Source organism: Camelus dromedarius, chromosome 23 (assembly GCF_036321535.1).
Source record: "Camelus dromedarius isolate mCamDro1 chromosome 23, mCamDro1.pat, whole genome shotgun sequence".
Taxonomy (NCBI): domain Eukaryota; kingdom Metazoa; phylum Chordata; class Mammalia; order Artiodactyla; family Camelidae; genus Camelus; species Camelus dromedarius.
Genome location: NC_087458.1, coordinates 6523094 through 6543947, shown reverse-complemented (window position 1 = coordinate 6543947; position 20854 = coordinate 6523094). Strand labels below are relative to the sequence as shown.

The following is a 20854-nucleotide window of genomic DNA, read 5'->3' as shown; positions in this document are numbered from 1 at the left end:
GAGTGCTCAGGAGCTCTTGGTGGGGCGGGTCTGCTTCCCCTTCACCATCACAGGCTTCTGGCTGTGCAGGATGGAGCTGGCTCTGTGGATGGCGGCCATGCGCAGATCTCGGCGGTACTTTTCTCTCGGATCATGTGACGGACGCTGCTGAGGGTGGCCCTTGCGTTTTTGTTGATGGTGGTCCGAACATAGGAAGTGGCTGGCTTTCGCTGGCTGGATCTCCGTTTCATCACCACCATGACACCTTTGCCATCGGCCGCCGGCCCCACGCCCACTGTCTTGCAGTGACTCCGCCCACTGTAGCGGGAGGCATTGTGGGCCTTCACGTTATTGGTTCGGTGCTGTACGTCTGCTTGCTCCTCTTGATCAAGACGCTGAAGCAGTTCCGCACGACCATCATTGCAGATGCGCGGACATGGCGGCAGCTCCTTTCTTTCCGGTGGCCGGAGACAGAAAGAGTAAAGAAAACTTTAATTATGAACATGTGTCAAAGTTTTATCACAACCCTGCTGGGAAAAAAACCTTTTTTTCCCCAGCAAGTTAATTCAAAGATTTACTCACAGAAGAGGTCTTTTATAGGAAAAGACAAGGGTAGTCATTGTTATACAGGCTGCAGAAGGTCTGGATAAAGGACACTAGACCCCTGACTGACGCCTGGTTGGACCTGTGAGTGGATTCCCAGAACCCATCTTAATTTTATAAAAATTTATCAGATAATCAGTCAAGCAGTTATCAGGAACGCTAATTCTCCCCAGAAGGGGATTATAAATTATATCGCCCACGGAAGTTCTGTCCTAGGCAGAGTGGGTATAGTTTGTCTTTGACAATAGCCATAGCAACGTTGAGCTTTTGATCTGGAAGGATTCTTAAGGATGAGCCTCTTCAGGCCCAGCGATGGGCAAGGGCGGGCCCCCAGCCATATGCAGTGAGCTGGGTCCCAGCCAGGGCTGCCGTTTGTTCTCAGGTTGCCAGGTAGCTCTCCTGCCATAACCCAGTGGGTTTTCCAGAACAGTCAGTTCCCTGGAACTCAGAATAGTGGTTAGGGTCCCAGGCCTGCTGGAGAGAAAGGCCAGTTTACCTCCAAACAAGCTGAGCATCATGTTAATAGCATGATGGAATTAGCTGTGATTCATTACTGTGTTGCTTTGGGGAAAGAGCTACAAATGCCAGCTCTGAACCACAGGAGGACATCCCTCCCCGCTCCCTGCCCCAGTGTCCTGCCGGCCACAGCGGTGCAGCCCCCATTTCTAAGTGTTTGGTGAAGGCTTCCGGGTGAAGCGGGCGAGAAGCCTGAGAATGGGCTCTGGGATCGGACAGATGAGGGAAGGAGAGAGGATATAAGCAGGGAGTCTGAAGAGATGACAGCCACAGGGGCCAACGGGGAGTCTGTGGGGATGAGGGTGGGGAAGACGGGCGGGCCCTGGGTGTAAGGGACACCTGCAGTCCAGTGTCTGAAGGTGGGGCTGGCCTGAGGGTTCTCGGATTGCGATTTTCTCATCCCTTTAGCTTTATTAATCTGAATTCAAACTCTGGAACTTCTTGAAGTTATTTAAGTCGCACCCACCGGCCAGGCTTGATCGGCCCCCCTTCTTTCCTTCCTGCCCCCTCTCCAGCCTCCAGGTCGAAAACTCTTTCCCTGGGAAGAATTCCTGGCAACAGCGTGGACATGCTAATATTTCTTCCCTGGGGGGTCCCCACCAGTGGGGGTCCTGGAATTGCTCTCCCAGGGCATGGGTGGGGGACGAGAAGCGTGCCTCTCATCCTGCCCAGCATGTTCCTCTGCAACAGCTCCCCGTAGTACCGAGAGGCAGGCTACCCTGGCAGAGAGGTGGCCAGAGCAAGTGGTTGACATGGATAATATGGCCAAGAGCTCAAGGGCAGACATATGTGTTCTGGTTTATGTTTTCTTTTGCTGGAGGTGGGGGAAGAAGCTGACATCTGCTGGGGGGAAAAACAGCAATAAAGCTGCCGCGTACAGAGGGGCGGTGCAGCCCGGCTCTGTGCTGAGTGCTTTAGTGCATCCTTGTTCCATCAGCCGCAGTCCCATTTCACAGACCAGGAGCACTGGCATCGCTGTAGCACCTGCTGCGCTGCCGTGTCTCTGAAGCACTTACCACCTGATATTGCATCACTAAGTGCGTGCCGGCTCCACAAGATTAGAAGCTCCAGAGGGAAGGCACGCTGTTGGTTTGTGTGTCCCTTTAGTCTTACCGCCGAGAACAGTGTTTGCCCCATCGTGGGGGCTCAGTAAGTGTTTTTGGAAAGAAGGAATCAAAAAAATTGAGTCTCTGAGAGGTTCCATAACTGGTCCAAGGCAGAGATGATAATTCATCCGCTTGTGAGGTTTTTCTGAGGGCTGATGGAAGAGTGTAAACATGAAGTGTTTGGCACAGAGCCTGGCACACAGTAAGCACTCCATGAATGTTAGCTGTCAGTATGATTTGCAAGATCTTTGTTGGATGACTTTCCTGCCCAGGCCCATTCATCTTAGGGCCCACTCTGAAGTACACAGGTGACTGAGCCCATTCTCTGGCCCCCATCAGAGTGAAAGCATACAATTTTTTGGTAGAGAATGAATGGACCCTCAGAAAACAATCAGCTTATGGGTTTGGGGGATGAAACAGCCAGCCTTCCTCGCACAAATGGCCTTCCTCTAACCACCCCTGAGCCTATAGATCATGGCCAACTTCACCCAGTTCTTCTCAGTTCCCTGACCCATCCCACTGCCAACCTCAACCCCCGAGAGCATCTCTGGGCCCTGGTGCCCCTGCCCACCAGGAGAGCTCAGAGGGTACCCAAGTCCCCATCAGGGAACTGTGCTTGGGAGCCCCACAGAAGCTCAGTGGCTCCCAGAAGGGGCACACGACCTCCACCTCTTCCCGCCCCAGTGATGCTCAAAGCCATCAGCCAGGTGAATTGGAGGAAGAACCTGGTCACAATAGCGTTTACTGTTGACCTGGGAAAGCACAGTGCAGTTAAAAGCCTATTTCTTTTTCTCTTGCAGATATTGATCTACTTAGCTTTGTGCCAGGCTGTTTGCTGGCGATTAATTCCGAGTCAGCACCAAGTCTTGCGTTTAACGACACTTTCCCGAATACGCAGGGGCCTCCTGTTCAAACCCATAAAGATGCTGTGGCTGCTTCGCTCAGCTACCCAGGCTGTGCTGTAATTTTAGTACCTAATATTTGGGCTAAAGTTAAGTGCAGGACCCAGACTCCCTGTTCTGTCATATTGCTAAGTGACGGCCGTGATGATTAAAAAGTCTAATGTCCTTTCCAGTTCCTTCATCCTGGAAAACAGGAAACAGTTATGTTTGTGTAGAGATGATATCTACTCAGAGCTTTCTTCAGACCACATGAAACCCTTATGTTCTTTTTGGACCTGGCTCTTGTCTTGACTTGGCCATTAGCTAGCTGTGGGATTCTGTCTCTGAAGCCTTGGTTTCCTCATATTTTCAGTGCAGGTTTGGGCCAGATGATGATAGCTAGTGTCTTTCTGGTACATTGTAATTTAGAGAACTCTTAAATCCACATTGACTCAGTTTGCCATTTATAACTTTATGGTCTGGGTCTGGGTCTCAGTTTCCTCATCTGTAAAATGGGGCTAATATTAGCACCTGCCTGGTAGGGTGGCTGTGACGATTACATGAGTGTACATGTAGGCAAACTGGCACCCGGTAAATGTGCGCTGTCAGCCCCAGCACCGTCAGCAGCATGGTCATGGCCTCCTTTGGGCCTCATAGCAACCCTTTAGGTAAGGATTTATTTTTCCTGTCTTATAGATAATGAAGCATTTCCTCCCAAACTGGCAGAACAGGGATTCACCTGCAAGCTTTCCAATTTCACTTGTTTGCTGCACATCAAGACAGAGGCAATTGTCAAAGGTTCATCAGCATTGACATTCTGTGGTTTTCTCAGTATTCCGAAGAGGAGACTGGTGTAACTGGGGCTCTGCCAGTCATCCTAAAAGTAGGCTTCTCCCTCCTGCTCTTCTGTGAGGCTTTCCTTAGAGGCTAAGTGCCTAGGAAAACTGAAGAAACCATGTGCCAAGTGGCCCTCTCGCTCCACTCCGCAGAGAGAAAGCCTTCCCTTCTGTGCTGCCCCTTTGGCCGGGAGGCTGATGTCCACACCAGCCCCTGGACAGAACCCCCGTGACCACCCCTTCCTCCGCCTCCCCCCTCCTACCTGGTCCCCCACCATTTCCAGCTGCTACTCACCACCACCTGCTTCCTTTCAGGCAAGAAAGTTCCAGAGGTGGGCAATTAAGTCATTTAAAGCCATTTTCACAGTAGATTTTTACTGAAGAAAAAAGCAATATTTATGTGGCTTAGCTAGTTCTGAGAAGACCTAGCTGTTCTTTTAAAACATCGCTTCAGCGCCAATGAAAAATACAATCCAGCCTTAGTAATAAATTTTTAAAACATACACACACAAGTTATCAGGCTGCAAAACAATGTTTCTGAGGCCTTCCCACACGTCTCAGTATTTTAACAACGTCCCATCTGTTGATGTCAGTCTGAAGAAGCAGGTCTGTCCTCTCCAATTTTATTAAAATCCTTTCTGGCTAGTAACCTGATTTCTACTAGGCTGGCCTGCTTCACTTCCAGGCCCCGGGCCTGTGGGCCTGTGCCAATTTGCATGGCTGACAGAAATGGGAACGGTTCATCAAAAATCTGTCTAGCTTGTGCTTAATAAGAAATGTTTCCTCTTGCTCTTGTTACTAATTGCTGAAGATGTCTGTGTTTGGATTAAAACTTTGTCCCTTGCCATCTGGATGCCATTGATATGTCTCAGCTCTGTCGTGAGCTGGGTGAGATCAGTGGTTTCCATGTCAACAGATGACAGCGTCATATGTTGAAATGTGTGATTGCCGTGCAGAGAAGAAGCCAGCCTTGGGAGAGGCAGCTCTGGTTTCACACCGACATGTCTGCACTGATTTTCAGACACTGCTTTGAAATTATTTCAGTTTTGTGCCCATTACATTTACATGTCAAACTGCAGTGTAAAAGTTCTTGGCCATTTGGGAGAGGAAACAAGGGGCTGGTTGTTACCTATAGTTCCATTCGGCAGGAAAGACCTTTCCTCAAAGAGGGCTTTTAAAATCTCCAGCTGACAGGAAATCTGTTTACTCTCTGAATCCAAGAAATGTACCATGAGCAGTAAATAGAAATCTCAGGTAGAGTGTAGAACTCTGCATCCAAGGGCAGCAGTGGTACATATTTATCTTTTCAAAGGGTGCCCCAGGCCTCCAGGTTTCGGTAATGCAGCCTGCCTAAATATAGCATGAGTGGCTGCAGTGGAGAGGCTGTCCTGAAATGATCAAGGAAGAAACGAGAAACACCCCTCAACTTCAGGCTCCGGTCTACTGTGTCCAACATAGGATTAACAAGAGATGCATTTTATTCATCCTTTCTAAGTGTTCCTGATTTGATTCAGGGAAAAGAATCATCTCCTTATAAGGTAGACTCTATCAGCAAACACAAAAAACATGCTGTGCGAACCTGGGAATGTTCACCTGACAGCAACCTGCCTTATTTACTTTCCCTCAGATCAAGAATGCTGCAGCCAACGTCCTTCGGGAAACGTGGCTAATCTATAAACACACGAAGCTGCTAAAGAAGATTGACCACGCCAAAGTCAGGAAACACCAGAGGAAGTTCCTCCAAGCTATTCACCAGTGAGTATGCCAGGGCAGCTCAGCCACCAGAGGACCAAACTGGAAGTGATGGGTTCCCCAGAGCTCCATCAATATCTTCCCATATCCTTAAGAGGAGCAGAAGAAATCCATTCTGTGGCACTCAGCAGGCACTGGGCAGGGGGGTGGCCTGGACCCAGGGCAGTCTGTTTCTTCATTTACTGCACCTGCCGCTGCCAAGCATTGGGCAGACAGCTATGGAAAGTAAAAATTAGGTAAGAGCCTCTAAGGGCTCTCACATTCTGCACACACACACACACACACACTACAACTTGAAGCAGAACAAATTGTGGTCAGTGCTTTCTATAAGCTAAGTCTTTAAAAAGTAAAGTGGATTTTTAAAAGTAGAGGATGAAAACATTTATTCTGACCTGGAGGTTTCGGGAACCTGGAAGGCTGAGAGTAGGGCATTTGAGATGGAACAGCCTAGGTAAAGGTGTGGAAGCCGGGAAATGATCTGGGAGTGGTGAGGGAACGGAAGTGACCGAGGGCAAGCAGGCGTGGGGACAAGAGTGTGCCTGCCGAGCCTTTGATTCTGGTTAGTTGTCACCCACGCTCAATGTCCCTGGTTGTACTAAGTTCCAAAATCAGGCGAACTGGTGTGGAGGTGCAATCTGCTCGTGGGGCTGAACCTAGCAGGCACTGAGGCGTACGGCTGTTACGACTCTTTCCCACAGACTGAGGAGCGTCAAGATGGAGCAGAGGAAGCTGAGCGACCAAGCCAACACCCTCGTGGACCTTTCCAAGGTGAGTGGCAAAACCCGAAGACCTCGTAAAGGGTTCACAGATGCTGCCATTTCGATTTCTCAGAGGTGGCCGGGAAGAGCAGGCCACTGCCCACTTGGACGTTGCAGGACCAGGAAAGCAAAGACCACTTCCTCCTTCATTAAAAAATAATCTAAGTTCACGTTCTTGACACATGCAATCTACTGGTGTGTGTTGTTGACTTTTAAAGCCTGGCATTTGTTTCTTAAATTCAGTCGCTCAGGTTTGTCTTGCCTGCGAATGAATTAGCTGATCGGCTAAATCTTTTTGCGTGTTGCCCAACGAGCTGCACACGAAGGGCTGCGAAGGATAAGCTTGAGTTTGCACACTGATGAGCCCCAGTGGTGACAATAGCGATGCTGCTGCCTAGGTCACACCGAGGAAGGTCCTTCCGGTTTGCCGTTATAATTGGAAGTTCATTTTTCTGCATCCTCCAGTCCTTACAACTCAGCTTTCCCGGCCCCAAATGGGTGGTGGGGGTGGTAGGTGCATTTCTTTATTTCTCATGAAGATGCCAAAAAAGAGAACCCTCCTTTGAGGGCCTCACTGTCATTCTGCATTTTGGAACCAAACTGCCTTAAATACTGTAAAGCAATTCACCCCTCCTGCAAATCTCCGGAGCAAAAGAACCAAAGCCTGCGCTGTTGGCTGAGCTGTGTGGAGGCACCGCTGAAGAGGGGGCCTCCCCTCCTCAGCCCCTCTTCCCTAGCGCCTCTTGATAGAAATCATCTATCAAGTGCGCAGCCCAGGGCCAGGCTGGCAGAACATTCCAGCAGATGTCAGTTAGCATCGTGGAACCCGCTCCCTGGGTAAGCAAGAGAAACTCCCTCAGGCAAATTAAGCCCCCTTTGAGAAGAGGGTACAATCGGAGAAATTGCCAGTTGTTGGGTGACACGCATGTGCCTTGTTCAATTCAGGGATCAAGCCAGAGAAAGGCCCCCCCAGGCCGGGGAGGGCTTCAATCAGGGAGTACGTGGCTAGGAAGGGCGGGGAGAAGCCCACAGGTCTGTGTGCCTTTGGAGGGGGCGCTGAGGCAGAGTGCAGGGCTCCTGGGAGCCTGGGGGAGGGGGGTGTGTGAATGGAGAGCCCGAGTGCAGGAGGGAACCCCCTGGGTCTTGGGTATGTTGGTTAACACTCTTGGTATTAGAAACAGGTTTAAAGATGGAGGCGTTTGCTATAAGGATACCAGGAGTCTCATTCCAGGCAGAACCTTAAGGCAGGCATGTGGTCAGCCTTAGGAAGGAACCAACCAGAACTGGACCTCACCCCAGGAAGTATTCGCTCACCCTCTCTTTTCTCTCCTGTTTGAGTACCTGCTTCAGCTCTTTCTCTCCCTCCTCTCCTGACAACTTCCTTTGCCTCCTGTCTCCATGGCAGACCAGGGCAGGCCCCTACCCAGAGAGGACATGCTCGAGTCTAGCCACAGGCAAAGACAAATCGGCCTCCTATTGGTCTTAGTTCTAATCCTCAGAAGGGATGAGATGACTGGTCAGTTTGGGTCACTTGTGCACCCTTGGACCAATCAGCTGTGGCCAGGAGGAGGGTCATGTAGGGAAAGCTGGGGACCGGAGCCGGGAGATGCAGGAATGCCCCAACAAGCCCTAAGATATTCCTTTTACAAGTTGCCATGTTTCCTGCCTCCCCTCTCACCTGGCAGGACTCGCTGTGGCTGTGCTCTCCTGGAAATAGCAGGTAAACTGGACTTTTAAGCCTGGATTTCTTCAGTGCCAGCTTTGCCTCTCACAGAGATGGGGCTCCATGCAGCGCAGGCTGGGCAAGGGGAGAAAGTCCATGAATTGGAAAGAGGCTCATGTGAATTGGGTGGGGAACTAAACCATCATAGCCTGGGAGCGAGTTACCTGGAGAGAAAGGGAGTGGAGGAGAGGGTCACAGGAAGGCTCCTGCAGGGCTGCAGGGGGATGGGGGTGGGACCTGCCAGGAGGGCGAGCTCTCACATCCATCTAGTCTTAGTCTATCTTCCTGGGAGGCACAGCCAAGGTCCTGGCAGCAGCCTGGCATCATTCACGTTGGTCCACACTCCCCCTGACATCCCGTCTCCAGGCAACAGAATGGGGGAGACATAATAATGCCATGTTCGCTCCTTTTTTGTTCTGTGTTTTGTCCTCCCAGCTCACCACCTTCCAGCCCTGCCCTTTGGTCCTCTCTAGATGAAGAGAAAGGCGTGTGGCCTCCACATACCACTGGCTCTATTGAAGAGCTCTCTCACAGGGCGGCAGAGCTGGGGGCTCAGATGCTTTATGTGCTAGCTTCAGTTTCTCCCATTGAAATGTAAAAATAATGCTTCACATCTGAGGTGCAACTGATCAAATGAGATGATCGCCATGAAAATGCTTTGTGAACTCTAACGGTTTTGCACGTGGTAGTTCTGATTAGGAATAGACATGAGGAAACCAAGATCTAAAGGAGCAAAGAGACCCTCCCAAGGTGGGGTTGTTGGCCAGCCACAGCACAGAAGCCAAGACCCAGGGGCCCGGACTTAGTTCAGGGTGCCCTGCGATCAAATAGTTTTGTGGTCTGTACATTCCAGGAAGAGTGTGCGCCTTGAGGAGCTTCTGTGAATGTTAATTAATGAAGGAAGCACTTCCACGTCTAGAGTCATCCTCGCCTCCCTGGCATCCACAATAAAATCCTGATCTTGCAACGGCAGAGCTGCCCAGTCCGCCTCCGTGATGGCTCCTTTTGGGGCTTCAGCCAATATTCTCTGGGGCATGTCACTAGCTGGGGAAGTATCACTACATTTTTCAATCTCCCTTTCCCCATCTCCTCTCTGGCTTCTCGCGTTTTGCCACCTCCCTTCACTTTTTTTCTCTTTCACCTCTTTTCCCACTCCCTTCGCCCCTGCAGGCACCAGTGGTTTCTGCATCTTCCTGGAGTAACTTGAAATTTCAGCTGAAATAGGATCAGGGTGTCACTAGCAGATGACCAGAGCCACAGGGCCTAGAGGTGGAGAGTGGGGTGGGGGGCAGTACAGAGCAACCACCAGCCGGATTCCCTGCCGTTGCAGCCACAGAAACACCCAAGGGCTCGAAGTGTCCTATGAATCTTGCTCCCAAGTCTGATGTCATTTGTTAATTTGCAGGAAGAAATGTGGCTGTCACATAGACAAGGATTCTACAGACTAACCCTGGAAGCCAAATTATAATCAGAAAGTTGCCTGATAAGAGTAGAGTCAGGGGCAGGTGATGGGGATAGCTCAGTGGTAGAGAGCATACTTAGCATGTACAAGGTCCAGGGTTCAATCCCTAGTACCTCCACCGAGAGTAGCGTCAGAACCATGGGACTCAACTATATTGAGGGCATCGCAGCCTGCTGGATGGTACTGGTTGGGACAAAAATGATTTCGTTCCAATTAAATGAATTGAATTTGAGGGATATTTAGACATAGGGTGGGCAGGATTTGGTACTGGCGAGCTGTGGGGGCTGGGGGACCAGATGACGCCCAGGTTTCTAGTTGGGACAGCTTGAATGAATGGCAGTGCCTGGAGACAGGGCGCGCTCCCAAGCGCAGATCCGGGAAGGAAAGTGGTGCACTTGGCATGAGCTCCCTTTGTTTAGTGTTGCTCTGACCTGGTTTTATGATTTAACTCTCAGAAGACAAGTTTATTTTATTACTTTAAAGTTTTATCATATTTGCAGTTCCCTGGAGGTACCCCATGTTTGCTCCCCTGCTCTCACGACCTCCTTCCGCGTTCATTCACAAAAGCTTACTGAGCACCTGCTCTCCAGAGGCAGGCCCTGGGCTGGGCCCCCTGGGGAGTCTTCTGTCCTTTCCTCAAGCCACTCAGCTCTTGGTGGTAAACACTGAGAAACCTTCTAGGTACATGGAAATAATATGTGGTGCCAAAGGTCTTTCCCCATCAGTTAAACTCCTACCTTGGGCAAAGGATGGCAGGGATGGTGGTTTTCCCCTGTGTCAGCACTTTATTCATTCATTAGTTCTATCGACATCTTTTAGTGCCAATCATGTGTGACAGGCCCCCTTACTAGGCATGTTTATGTACCTTTGTCCATCCAGAAATGTTAGCTGAGCATCTCCTATGTGCCAGATACTGTTTCAACACGTCAGTGAAACAACAGCAAAAGGTATCTGCCCTGCAGTAGACGACAGACAACAATAAGCCAAAGAAATAGCAAATTAGCTAGTGTATTAGAACACGGCATGAAGAAAAGAAAAAGGTTGAGCAGGGTTAATGGGATCAGGAATGGAGCTGGGGACAAGGAGCAGTGTTATCAAGGGCATGGGGGCAGCTTCATTGAGAAGGTGATTTTTAAGGGGAGGCTTAGTGGAGGCGAGGCTGTCAGCCATGGGATGGGTAGGGGGCGAGCACTGGGGACAGGGCGGGCCCATGGGACACTGGGAGACAGCACAGAGCACAGGAGGTTTCCTGGGGGGCACGTCAGGGAGTGAGGGAACCAGAATGTGGCAGAGGAAGAGTCTGAAGTGTGATACAATCAACAAAGGCCTCTGCCGAGTCACAGGTGCTCTGAAGGTAGACTGGCCCATAGGGATGTCCCAGACGGAGACAGCGTCCCTCCCCTTTGACCAGGCAGTGTAGGGGCAGTAACCTCAGCGAGGTAGCTCCCTTTCACTGGAGCCCGTGCCTGAGTGAGTTATGTCGTACATCATACATTCTGGCTACTGTGTTGAAAATGGGTTGGGGGTCGCGGGATAGTTTCATGACTATGTATAGTTAATTAACTCCTATTTTATAAGGAAACCAAGGTTCAGAGAGGTGAAGGAGCCTGAGGGAAGGCACGTTATTAGTGTGAGCTGAAGACACATGCTTGACCCCTGACCTACCAATTATAAGTCTACTGCGCTGTCCACTCCCCACCACAGTGCCACCTCCTTAATCAGTGGGTTCCACTGACGTCGGACCCGAGAGGTTGGGCGTCGTAAGAACATGAAGACACTTTAGACACTCGCTCTACTTAAGAAGAAAGTGCTGCTGCTTTTCCATTCTACATAATTTCTAATATATTTTTATAAGTAATGTGCATTATTTTTGTAATAAGAAAACAATAGCAAACACACACACACACGAAAACGCTGTGTCGTTCAAGCCTCCATGTCTCCAAGAAAGTAAACCGCTTCTCCGTCCTTGGCCAGATCAGACACAGCCGGTGTGGAAGTTGGTCCCGTTGTAATTTGGGGTTGGTTGGTTTGTTTTATTGAAGCATAGTCAGTTTACAATGCTGTGTGAATTTCTGGCGTACAGCATCATATTTCAGTTATATTCATACATATACTCCTTTTCATATTCTTTTTCATTATTTGTTACTACAAGATATTCAATATAGTTCCCTGTGCTGTTCAGTAGAAACTTGTTTATCTATTTTATACATAGTAGTTAGTATCTGCAAATCTTGAACTCCCAATTTATCCCTTCCCACCCCCTTCGCCACCTGGTAACCATAAGTTTGTTTTCTGTGTCTGAGTCTGTTTCTGTTTTGTAGATCAGTTCATTTGTGTCATTTTTTAAGATTCCACTTGTAAGGAATATCATATGGTATTTTTCTTTCTCTGTCTGACTTACTTCACTTAGGATGACAACCTCCAGGTCCATCCATGTTGCTGGTCCAGTTGTGATTTGGAGAATGTTTCTTTTTACCCATGGCGGATTCTTCTGTGATGATCTGTCATCTCCTGTCTCTCATCTCTCTGTCTCTCCAAACAGATGCAAAACGTCATGTATGACTTAATCACAGAACTAAATGATCGGAGCGAAGATCTGGAGAAACAGATTGGCAGCCTGGAGTCGAAGCTGGAGCATCTCACCGCCAGCTTCAATTCCCTGCCCCTGCTCATCGCGGACACTCTGCGCCAGCAGCAGCAGCAGCTCCTGTCTGCCCTCATGGAGGCCCGGGGCGTCAGCGTGGCGGTGGGCACCACCCACACCCCACTCTCCGACAGCCCGATCGGGGTCAGCTCCACCTCCTTCCCGACCCCGTACACAAGTTCAAGCAGTTGCTAAATAAAACTCCCCACTCCAGAAGCATTACCCATAGGTCTTAAGATGCAAATCAACTCTCTCCTGGTCACTTGGCCATCAAGGAACATTCAGACCAGGGAACATAAAGAAGAAAGACCGAGCTAATTAACTAACTCATGTTCATTCAGCGTGCTTGGTTTGATATGCCTTGAAACCAGAAATCTAATCTCTGTTTAGGTGCCTCTACTTGGGAGCAGGAAGAGGAGATGACAGGAAGCGACGCCTCTGGCAGGGCCCTTGCTGCAGAGTTGGTGGAGAACAGAAATCCACGTTCAATCTCAGGTCTTCACGTTGGGGGGGTGGGGGGTCAGATGCACTGAAGTAGCGACAGTGAAGCCAACCCAGAGGAGGGTCCCTCGGAGGGAGGGTGTAGAATCCGGCTTGGGGGGATGGGTCCTCACCACAGGGTCCTGCAGCCCACGTCTCTTCTTTCCTTTCGTCTAAGGAGGCCCCTGGATGACAAAAGTAAAAGAGAGCTGCCCACATCTTGCCAAAACAGACATTCTTTCCTCCCATCCTTACACAGTTGTAAAACTCAATTTAGACCGAAAGAAAAATAGACAAATAAGAAGCCAGACTTTCCATCCAATATTAATACCCATATAAACCCTTGTGTTTGCAAGCGTGTGCACACACACACACACACACATCCCATATTCAACCCAGGTCTTTTCTTGTTTGCAATTGACCCTAATAAAGAGGGACCTGGTACCTTACCCTGCTCGCAGTAGGCACCCTCTAAATGTTCATTAAGTTGGTCTGAATCTGGATGTGGGTGCCCTCAGTTCAGGTAGCTTGCCAGTGGTGGCCACATTCGCAGAGTCACTAAAGATGACCCTTCAAACATGTCCCTTCAAACGCAAAACAGGGTACCTCGTCCTGGATACGCACCATGCTTGCTCTGAGATGAATGACAAGACCAAATTGTTGGCATTCTGGAGAGATAAGCAGCTTTCTAAAAATAACAGCTTCTGCAGAGTTTTCATCTTATGTCCAAACAAGCTGGGTTCCAGTGGAGCGTGTGATCGGGTGGATGTACGCGAGGGAAGGGGAACAGCATCTGTGCACGTGCGTGCACACCTGTACGAACAGGTGCGACCCCATGACACCTGCGCGAATAGTGTTGTCTGAGGGTTTGCTCATTTGTGATATTTACCCAGCGACAGGTTTCCAGCCCCAGATGTTAGGGGTGCAAAGAGGTCAAGTGCTTCACCTGAGAGCTGGGAGGAGACATGATGGTGAGTGACCCAGGTGGTCCCTTCTACCTGCCCTAAAACCACTTCAAAGTGAAGGGTTATGAGGATAAAGGGAGCCCTTAAGGAGCCTTGTGGGTAAGGTAAGGTGACACGGATGCGTCAGTAGCCTGTTCCTACTGTGCCACGTTAATCTTGGTGCACAAACGACTCTAATTACATCTCAAATTCCAAGAGACTTCAGAAACCTCCAGATCTGGTGTAGCGAGTGACAGGCACGGAGAGGACAGGGGATGGGGATGCAAAATGTTCTCCTCGCTCCATCATCTAACCATGCGGAACGTTTGTGATGCCAAACCCCCCCGCTATCCATCACTTTTCTCATTCTGAGGTCTCTGACTTCTGCTCGTGTGGAGTTAAATGATGCTGTAGGGAGCATTTCATCTGTTTACGGTAAAACGGAAGGCGGTCGTTTGCGGATGGTTGTCCTGTCGGGTTTCACTTTGCACAGGATGTCGCCGCCTTTCCAAAGGTGGCATCTAGCTGTGGAGACGTCTCTTCTGCAGCCCTGGACCTGGTCTTCTAAGAACAAGGGGACCAGACAGCAGAAGGTAGACGACTCTAGAAAGGTCACTCTTTCCAGATGTGGTTTCTTGCTAAACTTCTTTTATCTATTTTTATAGCTGTTGATATTCCCTTAATGGCCTCATTTTTATCTTGATAACTCCTTTGAGGACTTTCCTTGGTTGTTTTGCATACCACAGATGCCACACTTGCTGCTGGCTTTTTTATTTGTTTGTTTCTTCTTTTGACTATTGATTATCTGAAAGATCCCTCTCCTTTTTTATGTCCAAGAAGGGTGCTCGTGTTTTCAGTGACAGCTGAACATATAAGCAGACGAAATAACCGTGCAGTTTCTCTGTGGCCTTAGTTCATTTCACAGTGTGAAGAGCACTGACAGGTCAGCCTGAGCTTGCCAGTCCTGATCCTTTAAACGACAGCCATCAAGTCTTAATTCCTAGTCACCCTTCCCATTCTGCTTTAACCCTGCGATGTGTGTGTGTGTGTGGTTGTGTGTGTGTGCACGTGCACGCATATAAGGGTTTCATCTGAATTTCAAACAAATGCCATGAGAGATTCCACTGCCACTCCTCCTGCCCAAAAGTGTGCACAGACTGTCACTGACCCATTGTCGTCTGTGGGTGATTCTGCTTTAAGCCACTGCTCATGCTGTATCCTTAGGTAAATCCTGATGCCTGGCACTAGCAAAGGGAGTGACTGGACTTACATCCAGTAGCAGTAGCCACGGGCATCCTGGACACACATGGGCATTTGTAGCATGACTGGACCTATTGGTAGTGCAATAGCTACGTATGGTTTTTATCTTTGGCAAAAGAATACTTACTCTTCCAAAAAAAAAAAAAAAAGCAAGTGAATCTGCATGTTGATCCTACAATGGTAAATGGGAGGCTGCATCTCTGTACTAGTATTTCAGCTTTCTGTGGGGAGGTTATGCATCCTCCTGCAAGTACAATCAACCCTTGATGACTTAGGTATCGATTATCCAGGGTGTAGCTCACCCAGGTTTCCTTCCCATAGCCTGTCTTTTGGCTAATTCCACTGCACCTCAGCATTGCCGTCAGATGGGCAAAGGGGGCAGGTGGATTCTCACGCCATGCCTTCTTGTACCTTATTTTCAAGTTTGGTGGTGGAGAAGGTTTAATCATCTTCTCAAGAATTGGCTATATGGACAAACTATTAATTATGGTAACCTCACTCCAATACTGAACTGATGGAGTTCTGCCCACTTCTGGAAGGCTGACCCAGCGGCAAAGCTCCTACTGTCACCCTTCTGATAACTCAATAACAGGTAAAAGTACTCTAATATTCCCTAAACTATCTAGACACTTGAATTAAAAATACAGAGCCACCCCCTCATCGCTTAAGCCATATTATAGCGCCATGTACTGTAAAGTCAGGGATGTACTGTTACACATTAAGACCACTAATCTCAGTGGAATTTCAGGACATAGCATCAGTTGGCAAATTATATCAGACTAGGGGCCCCCTCCTCCTTAGATTGAAGTCCAAATAAAAAGCTGCATCTTTGGATCAAAGGCCACATATGCGTGATTGTCATCAATAAATTGCCATAAAGTGTCTATGAACTGCTCTCACCATTCTCGTAACGTAACTTCATGACACCACATCTCTGGAAACGCTTAATACAATCCAAAACAACAGGCAGGGTGAGGCCCGGAGTCACCACTGACTTCTGACCTCAGCAGGTCCCAGCGGTGTAACAGCGGTCTCGTCGGGGACGAGACGTGGAAGATGTCCGTGCAGGCTCTGAAGTGCTGAGTGCGTGCGAGCTGTCGTTATTCATTAAAGGTCAAGAAGGAATGGCATTGAAAAAAAATAATGATTTTAATGTATTTGAAGATTTCCCCCTTAGATTTTTAATAATTTCCTGGTGAAAAAATAATGACGGAGAAGAAGAAAAGTAGAGACAAAGAATCAGAATAAATAAGACTCTAACACTGAATCCACATGTTTGGCCAATGAATATAACCACCTCATACCTCAATTTCTCTATACTTCAAATGAAAGTAAGAGTTAATGTTCGTAAGTACAGAGTATTCAGTAGATTTAAAAATGGAGTCACTCTTGTTGTCAGCAGCAGCCCAGACCAGCTCTGTCTAGTCCACACTTTAATGTTGCCTCTGAATGTAGTCAAATGTTACCAAAAAGTAATTATTACCTATCAACCAGTTAGTGACATTAGCAGGGAGAAACATGGGCTTAGCACATATTCCCAGGACCTCTCTCCTCCTTCAGGGTGTACCTCAACATTACAGTGCACCCCAGATTAAGAATCAGTGTTTCATTCAGAACAAATGGTGTTACTAACCATCACAGTACCACAACTGAGACACTATGAAGTCATTGCACTACCAGTAGGTTACTGCTCTTTTAAAGATTCTGCTTTTAAATCCTAAAATACGTCCCCGGTCCTACACGGTCCTTCTACTTCCCTGGGTATTGCTTAGAAGCAGATGAAGGCTCTGTCAGTGGTCATTTCGCTGTCCCTATTGACTCTGTGGCATTCGGTTTCAGTACCTTAGACAGCTATCTGGTGGTTTCCTGTTAGGCGGGAACAGCCCCTTCCCCTCCCTACCCTGCAGTCAGTTGGCTTAATGACACCCTGGACAGTATCCCTTCCTTGTCTGCTGCGGCCAAAGTAAACATTGTGGGAATGGGATCATTGATACCACTACGAAAGGAGTGCTACAGGGATAGCAATATTAACTGCCTGCTTCTGGTAGTAGAATAGAAATGAGTGCTCTTCGTTCCGAAAGCTTGTGCCAGGCTGCATGACTAGAAATTAACACTAAACTCCTGTCAGACACGTAATATGTAGATTTTTACTAAAATAGACCGAAGCTTATTAAGAAGTACTCAGTGCAATGGTATATAAATATATACAGATAGAGAAAAAAATAACTGTGATCTCTTTTTCTTACACCATTACTGGAAACGCCCAAACATGAACTGGAGTTCCCTCTGAACAAAACCATTATCAAATCTTCAACATATGACCTCCAAACCTAGGTGCCAAGTGCCCTGCCACAGTTGTTTACACACCTGAGAAATGAGTTCTGGAAGCTGTACTCTTGGGCCTGGACTGTGTGTTGAAACAAACAAAAGAGACGTTGTGACCAACCAAGCTGATGGAGGAAAAGCACAAAATCCAACACCAACCTGTAGTTTGGATCCCAAAGAGATGCTGAATTTATAGCCAAAAAAAAAAAAAACATATATATATATATATATATATATTTAGAGAGAGAGACAAATCAAGTATCAGTCTGATCGGAACAGCCAACATCCAAGTCCACAGAAGAAGGACAGTGAATGAACAACATTCTCTAACTGTGTCATGTTGTCTCAGTTTTTGAATCTCAACCAGGACTGATCCACCTTCATCAGACACACTTTTTAATGGCGCAACAACTCAGTTTTGGCCCCAGACTCTCCATTCCACACTGACCAGAAGAGAACAACAAAAGAGAGCAACAGGATGTTAACGGAGGAAACATTTTCATGGTGAACTCAGAAACTGATGTGTTTATATTCAGAATCAGATGAGCTTCAATATGAATTTGCATCTTGCCTCTGTACTGCTTGCTATTTTTTAACGATAGGAGAAAGCATAACAGTTTATTTTAAATATGAAATATATTGCTATATTATAAAATATATTGTAACTTTCAATTAACATTTTGTATCCAACTAGTCTTTAGCAGGTCCAGTGTCAACCTGCTCTCCCAACGACTGTTTCTGAGTACAAATCATTGTTAGTGATTGCCTGACACCCAGACCAAGGGTCCCTAGCCGTTAGAACTGCCATATTCTAATTCTCTGAGACCTGACTATTAGCGACAAAACAACATTATTCCCAGCTTAGAAGAATAATCCTACCCTAAATTCTATCAAGCCATTTCCAAAGAGATTTTAAAAGCCATCACTCCTCTAGCAGCTGTGCAAAGCCAGTTTAATAAAAGTGCAGGCTCTTTCTATATAAATGCCAAGACCCTATTACATAAATGATGTCAGTCTCAAACTCAGCCAACCAGTTTTTCCTTTGGCAATGTCAGAACTGGGCATAAGGAAGAGTCCTGTTCTCCTGTGACACAACAGACTCGTCCTTCTAGGCATTGGAAGTTTCTCTGTGTCCGAGCATAGCCGGGACTGGAATTCCATTTACATGGGGCCCAGTGAGAGCCCAGTTTGTAGATGCGCTTTTCCAAGTCGGCGCTGCCCTACAGGGAGCAAGGTTTCCACATGCTTATCCACAACTCGGAGCACAGCTCCTAAGGGAATGAGGGGAGGAGGCAGGACACGCAGGACCCAGCAAAGAGCTGGGCTTCCTTTTCTGCGAGTTTACTCTAGCTGGGAGGAAAGAGCGAGTTTCAATCAAGATGTTTTCCTTTATTGGCAAACTTGTGGAAAATTCTCTCCTTGGGCAACGATGATATTCATGCCTCCTCTGAGACATGTAGAATTTTTCACTTCCCTCCTTTGACTGACCAAGGGACTATTTCTAGATGAAAACAGGATGTGTTTGGTTACAGAACAAAGGTTTTCCAAGGATCAGTGGGTCTCCTCCCAAAACGGACCCTCACTTGTTATCACTTTGGTGTAATATTGTACAGGTGCAAACCAAGTAGCATCAGGGTAGAGTCAACTGAGTGTGCGCATCTCTTCCCTCTGCAGTCTCTGAAAGGTCACACAGATACACCGCTAGTGCAAAACAGCAGGTTTTCTCCTGGGGAAACAGCTGGAATCCTCACAAACTTCCATTTATCTGAGCTTACATATAGATGAGGCTGGGGCTTCAATGATATTATTCACGCCATTCAAAAGAGAAATTTCTCAATGCCCAGCTTCAGTCTTGCATAGCTGGGACTTAACTTGAACACACATTTTATTTTTATTGAGCTAAATTCTCTCGGTCTCCGTTCTGCCCCTTAGTTACATGTTAGCCTGAGCTCCATTAAAGCCATCAGAACTCCAGGGCATCTGTTTTTAGCAAGTTACTCACTCACTGGGTAATGGAAATTAGTTTATTCTCAATTTTATAACTGACTGATGAATGTACTGGTGGTAATTGATTTGTCTCTCAATACTTTTCCACTACTAAATAGAACTGTGTCTTTTGTCTTTTCCTTCTAGCCTTTCCCAGGCCAAGGCTTTTACACTTGTAGAGAGTGTTCTGATTTTTCTACTCAAAGTTGTTTTTCAATCTAGAATCAAGGAACTCAATACAAATTCCTGACTTGGGGAAAGCAGATCTCTTGACAGTAATTCAGGTGTAAGCTATATGCTAACCCTTGCCGGTCAAAGTGTGATACGTGGACCGGCGACATAGGCATCACCTGGGAACTTGTTAGAACTCAGGCCCCATGCCAGCCCTGCTTAATCAAATTGGGTGTCTTAACAAGATCCCCAAGTGATCTGCATATATATATACACAAATGCTGAGAAGTGCTGGCCTCACCACATGCCAATGGTAACCAACATCATTAATGATCAAAAATTAAACCATTTCTTCCCTGACCCTCACTTACAGAAGTATTTGATGAAGTAGAGGTCCCGTGCAATCATAAGAATTAAAAACAAATGCATCTTCAAATTCCTCTTGAGGTCATAGAGCTTGGGTGGTGTACAAAAGAAGCAGTCTTTTTCTAGTCTCATTTTTAAAAGCACTCACTTCATAGCCTCGAGCCACCTCAAAGCACCTTTTTAAGTTTTTCATTTTAGTGTATGCTAGCAGGGCCATCAGAATAGCAGGTGGCTTCTCAGGGCAGGTCCCCCAGAAGGCCACCCGGGTCACAGCCCAGGGTAGTGCAGAAATGGCTGCATCTCTGTTCCTTCCTTGAGAAACTCGGCAGCCCAGCAGTGGGAATTCTCCTCCCCAGAGGAAACTAGCAAAAGAAGTTAGTTTAACCATCTAGCAACATTCCTAATCTCTTTTTAAACCAAGTCTCTTGTTCATTACACCAACCAGACCCTCCAAGGTAAACAAGGAAATATGTGAATTGTGATGTTGGCGCCATAAATCGATATGTACCCAGAAACAGTTACGTTCTGAATTAATGGCTTTAACCTGTTCATTGTAAAAAGTGCCTTGGACTTCAATCTAAAGAGGTCAGTATAAATATATGTGTGTGTGTGTGTGTGTGTAACATACGTAGGCATATTTATACGTACATAGGTGCACACACATATACCTGCACATTCATATATAATATATACATATATATAAACGCTTCATAATATATCATATTGCTATTCGCAGCTCCATTTCTTTTGTCTGGTCCTATGTTTATTTGTTTAGTGAGAACTTTACATAGAGAGGTTCTATTCAGGACATCGATGTATTTTTTTGTTTGTTTTTTACTTTTTATTAAAAAGGTAAAGGATATTAAAAAAAAAAAAAAGTCAAGTGCCTAAAGGTTTTTTTGTTTTTCTTTTTTAATGGAGGTGCTGGGGATTGAACCCAGGACCTTGTGCATGCTAAGCATGTGCTCTGCCACTGAGCTATACCCTCCCCCCCAGTACCTGAAGGTTTTGAATGAAATTGTGGTAAACTTTCTCAGGTTACCAAAGAGGAAATTAAATTTT

At 47.2% G+C, this 20854-nt stretch overlaps 1 protein-coding gene and 1 pseudogene across 4 annotated transcripts in view; one reads left to right on the top strand and one right to left on the bottom strand.

Moving 5' to 3' along the window:
- The window catches only part of KCNN3 (potassium calcium-activated channel subfamily N member 3), a 153410-nt gene extending 132765 nt beyond the window's left edge, over nucleotides 1-20645 (top strand). For 3 of the 4 annotated variants that reach the window (XM_031436188.2, XM_031436191.2, XM_064477803.1), the window contains exons 6-8: nucleotides 5549-5676; nucleotides 6372-6441; nucleotides 12159-12482. In XM_031436188.2, coding sequence (XP_031292048.1) covers nucleotides 5549-5676; nucleotides 6372-6441; nucleotides 12159-12455 — 495 coding nt within the window. In that variant the 3' untranslated portion in view covers nucleotides 12456-12482. Of the gene's footprint in view, nucleotides 1-5548; nucleotides 5677-6371; nucleotides 6442-12158; nucleotides 12483-12650 lie in introns of those variants that run through there. The other variant, XM_031436189.2, reaches the window with a different exon arrangement.
- Nucleotides 7-417, bottom strand: LOC105089059 (large ribosomal subunit protein eL28-like; annotated as a pseudogene).
- Nucleotides 20646-20854: the final 209 nt, after the last annotated feature.